We start from the raw sequence: 5000 nt of genomic DNA, 5'->3' as shown, positions 1-5000 counted from the left end.
ACTTTTCCCACCCTGCACTGTGAATGTTTACACGGTGTGTACAATAAAGACATGAAAACGTATAATTGTTTGTGTATTGTTGCGACTTAGATGAAGATCAAATCAAATTGTATGAAAAAGATGTATGCAGAAATCCAAGGTAATTCCAAAGGATTCACATACATTTTCTTGCCAATGTATGTACATGTACTAAACAACTATATACATGTACTAAGTATACAACAGTGAGTTAATAAACACTATAGGAATGGAACAGCAGACAATACCTTACTGGTTGCCATGGTATCCACCAGCTCTTCATACAATGCGTCTCTGTTCTTCTCTAGAAAACCCCGGCATTGATATTCTACCTGTAACGGCACAAAACAGATTTCAAAGCAAAGCCACATATTTGAGGTGTGTGTTGGTGAACAGGTGTACTAGACTGTTCAAATCAGTTATTAGAAGAAAAAAAAATATATATATATATATATATATATTTTTTTTTACAAATCCCTGAAAATAGAACTATGAACTATTTTTTTAAAAAGAACATTATACATTGATGTAAAAATCGAGAAGCAAGGTTGGGTTCCATTGAATCCCATTGAAATGTAGTCATTTCGGGAAAATAAACCTGAAAATACAATTGCTTCCTGATATGACTGAATTGAAATGGAATTCAGTCCAACCCTGCTGAGTTCCACAGTAAAACTCAAAAGGTGCCTGTGAAGGTACCACAGTAACGCAAAGGGCCTGTGACTGTGAAGGTACCACAGTAACGCAAAGGGCCTGTGACTGTGAAGGTACCACAGTAACGCAAAGGGCCTGTGAAGGTACCACAGTAACGCAAAGGGCCTGTGACTGTAACACAGTAAAACTCAAAAGGTGCCTGTGAAGGTACCACAGTAACGCAAAGGGCCTGTGACTGTAACACAGTAAAACTCAAAAGGTGCCTGTGAAGGTACCACAGTAACGCAAAGGGCCTGTGACTGTAACACAGTAAAACTCAAAAGGTGCCTGTGACTGTGATTGTACCACAGTAAAACTCAAAGGTGCCTGTGACTGTGAAGGTACCACAGTAAAACTCAAAGGTGCCTGTGAAGGTACCACAGTAAAACTCAAAAGGTGCCTGTGACTGTGATTGTACCACAGTAAAACTCAAAGGTGCCTGTGACTGTGAAGGTACCACAGTAAAACTCAAAGGTGCCTGTGAAGGTACCACAGTAAAACTCAAAGGTGCCTGTGACTGTGAAGGTACCACAGTAAAACTCAAAGGTGCCTGTGACTGTGAAGGTACCACAGTAAAACTCAAAGGTGCCTGTGACTGTGAAGGTACCACAGTAAAACTCAAAGGTGCCTGTGACTGTGATTGTACCACAGTAAAACTCAAAAGGTGCCTGTGACTGTGAAGGTACCACAGTAAAACTCAAAGGTGCCTGTGAAGGTACCACAGTAAAACTCAAAGGTGCCTATGACTGTGAAGGTACCACAGTAAAACTCAAAGGTGCCTGTGACTGTCAAGGTACCACAGTAAAACTCAAAAGGTGCCTGTGAAGGTACCACAGTAACGCAAAGGGCCTGTGACTGTGATTGTACCACAGTAAAACTCAAAAGGTGTCTGTGACTGTGAAGGTACCACAGTAAAACTCAAAGGTGCCTGTGAAGGTACCACAGTAAAACTCAAAGGTGCCTGTGACTGTGAAGGTACCACAGTAAAACTCAAATGTGCCTCTGACTGTGAAGGTACCACAGTAAAACTCAAAGGTGCCTGTGACTGTCAAGGTACCACAGTAAAACTCAAAAGGTGCCTGTGAAGGTACCACAGTAACGCAAAGGGCCTGTCACTGTGATTTTGTCACAGTAACTCAAAGGGCCTGTGACTGTACCACAGTAAAACTCAAAAGGTGCCTGTGACTGTGATTTTACCACAGTAACGCAAAGGGCCTGTGCCTGTGATTGTGATTTTATCACAGTAACTCAAAGGGCCTGTGACTGTGATTGTACCACAGTAAAACTCAAAGGTGCCTGTGACTGTGATTTTACCACAGTAACTCAAAGGGCCTGTGACTGTGATTGTACCACAGTAAAACTCAAAAGGTGCCTGTGACTGTGATTTTACCACAGTAACGCAAAGGGCCTGTGCCTGTGATTGTGATTTTATCACAGTAACTCAAAGGGCCTGTGACTGTGATTGTACCACAGTAAAACTCAAAGGTGCCTGTGACTGTGATTTTACCACAGTAACGCAAAGGGCCTGAGACTGTGATTTTACCACAGTAACGCAAAGGGCCTGAGACTGTGATTTTACCACAGTAACGCAAAGGGCCTGAGACTGTGATTGTACCACAGTAACTCAAAGGGCCTGTGACTGTGAAGGTACCACAGTAAAACTCAAAGGTGCCTGTGACTGTGATTGTACCACAGTAAAACTCAAAAGGTGCCTGTGACTGTGAAGGTACCACAGTAAAACTCAAAGGTGCCTGTGAAGGTACCACAGTAAAACTCAAAGGTGCCTATGACTGTGAAGGTACCACAGTAAAACTCAAAGGTGCCTGTGACTGTCAAGGTACCACAGTAAAACTCAAAAGGTGCCTGTGAAGGTACCACAGTAACGCAAAGGGCCTGTCACTGTGATTTTGTCACAGTAACTCAAAGGGCCTGTGACTGTACCACAGTAAAACTCAAAAGGTGCCTGTGATTGTACCACAGTAAAACTCAAAAGGTGCCTGTGACTGTGATTTTACCACAGTAACGCAAAGGGCCTGAGACTGTGACTGTACCACAGTAACTCAAAGGGCCTGTGACTGTGACTGTACCACAGTAACTCAAAGGGCCTGTGACTGTGACTGTACCACAGTAACTCAAAGGGCCTGTGACTGTGACTGTACCACAGTAACTCAAAGGGCCTGTGACTGTGACTGTGATTGTACCACAGTAACTCAAAGGGCCTGTGACTGTGATTGTACCACAGTAACTCAAAGGGCCTGTGACTGTGACTGTACCACAGTAACTCAAAGGGCCTGTGACTGTGACTGTGATTGTACCACAGTAATTCAAAGGGTCTGTGACTGTGATTGTACCACAGTAACTCAAAGGGCCTGTGACTGTGATTGTGATTTTATCACAGTAACTCAAAGGGCCTGTGACTGTGATTGTACCACAGTAAAACTCAAAGGGCCTGTGACTGTGATTGTACCACAGTAACTCAAAGGGCCTGTGACTGTGATTGTACCACAGTAACTCAAAGGGCCTGTGACTGTGATTGTACCACAGTAACTCAAAGGGCCTGTGACTGTGATTGTACCACAGTAACTCAAAGGGCCTGTGACTGTGATTGTACCACAGTAAAATTCAAAGGTGCCTGTGACTGTGATTTTATCACAGTAACTCAAAGGGCCTGTGACTGTGATTTTATCACAGTAACTCAAAGGGCCTGTGACTGTGATTGTGATTGTACCACAGTAAAACTCAAAGGTGACTGTGATTGTACCTTGTCAGCAAAATGTTGAATGATGAAGGCCTTGTTGGACATCCTGGGCTTCTCAAACAGAGGGTTGTCAGCCAGGTAGTTGTACAGCTTCTGAAGCCAGTTCTGATCTGTACCCTGGGGGAACTGGAGCGAGAGACACAGATTCCAATATTTTTTTTATTTTATCTTTATTTAACCAGGCAAGTCAGTTAAGAACAAATTCTTATTTTCAATGACAGCCTAGGAACAGTGGGTTAACTGCCTGTTCAGGGGCAGAATGACAGATTTGTGCCTACCTTGTCAGCTCGGGGATTTGAACTTGCAACCTTTCAGTTACTAGTCCAACGCTCTAACCACTAGGCTAGGGTTAGGGTTAGGGTTAGGATTATGGTTAGGAGCTAGGTTTAGGATTACGGTTAGGAGCTAGGTTTAGGATTATGGTTAGGGTTAGGAGCTAGGAGCTAGGTTTAGGTTTTGGGTTAGGAGCTAGGTTTAGGATTATGGTTAGGGTTAAGAGCTAGGGGTAGGATTATGGTTAGGGTTAGGAGCTTGGGTTAGGATTATGGTTAGGGTTAGGAGCTCGGGTTAGGATTACGGTTAGGAGCTAGGTTTAGGATTATGGTTAGGAGCTAGGGTTAGGATTAGGAGCTAGGGTTAGGATTATGGTTAGGAGCTAGGGTTAGGTTTAGGGTTAGGAGCTAGGTTTAGGGTTAGGGTTAGGAGCTAGGGTTAGGATTATGGTTAGGGTTAGGGTTAGGAGCTAGGTTTAGGTTTTGGGTTAGGAGCTAGGTTTAGGTTTATGGTTAGGGTTAGGAGCTAGGGTTAGGTTTAGGGTTAGGAGCTAGGGTTAGGATTAGGGTTAGGAGCTAGGGTTAGGTTTAGGTTTAGGAGCTACGTTTAGGTTTTGGGTTAGGGTTAGGAGCTAGGGTTAGATTTATGGTTAGGGTTAGGAGCTAGGAGCTAGGGTTAGGTTTAGGGTTAGGAGCTATGTTTAGGTTTAGGTTTAGGAGCTAGGGTTAGATTTAGGGTTAGGAGCTATGTTTAGGTTTTGGGTTAGGGTTAGGAGCTAGGGTTAGAGGTTAGGGAAAATAGGGTTTTGAATGTGACTGAATTGTGTGTCCCCACAAGGATAGCTGTACAAGACTGTGTGTGTGTGTGTGTGTGTGTGTGTGTGTGTGTGTGTGTGTGTGTGTGTGTGTGTGTGTGTGTGTGTGTGTGTGTGTGTGTGTGTGTGTGTGTGCGTGCGTGTGCGTGTGCGTGTGTGTGCGTGCGCGTGCGTGTGCGTGTGTGTGCGTGTGCGTGTGCCTGTGTGTGCGTGTGCATGTAACACCCACCACCTTATATATAATCCATTTTACCTCCCCACTGTCCTGTCATACAAAAACACATCCTTGTTATATACATCATTAGTCTCACCAGACATTCTTCATTCAGCAGGTCCAGGATTCCCATCTTCGCTTCAATCAGGTCAATGACCGGCTGGTTATCATAGAAGTCTATCAGAGTCCAGGGAATATCCTCTTTCATGTACTCGTCCTGCTCCAGCTTG

General features: G+C 44.1%; 1 protein-coding gene across 1 annotated transcript in view; it reads right to left on the bottom strand.

The window, feature by feature from the left end:
• The window catches only part of LOC118358802 (unconventional myosin-Vc), a 46996-nt gene that overhangs the window by 31480 nt on the left and 10516 nt on the right, over window positions 1–5000 (bottom strand). The window contains exons 12-14 of the mRNA XM_052481121.1: window positions 4868–5000; window positions 3473–3595; window positions 267–350 (exon numbers count right to left, since the gene is read on the bottom strand). The exon at window positions 4868–5000 is cut by the window's right edge and continues 8 nt beyond it. Of these exons, the coding sequence (XP_052337081.1) occupies window positions 267–350; window positions 3473–3595; window positions 4868–5000 (340 nt within the window). The remainder of the gene's footprint in view (window positions 1–266; window positions 351–3472; window positions 3596–4867) is intronic.

This window comes from Oncorhynchus keta, chromosome 26, assembly GCF_023373465.1.
Source record: "Oncorhynchus keta strain PuntledgeMale-10-30-2019 chromosome 26, Oket_V2, whole genome shotgun sequence".
NCBI lineage: Eukaryota > Metazoa > Chordata > Actinopteri > Salmoniformes > Salmonidae > Oncorhynchus > Oncorhynchus keta.
The sequence above is the reverse complement of the archived record's forward strand: the minus strand, read 5'-3'. Positions and strand labels throughout refer to the sequence as shown.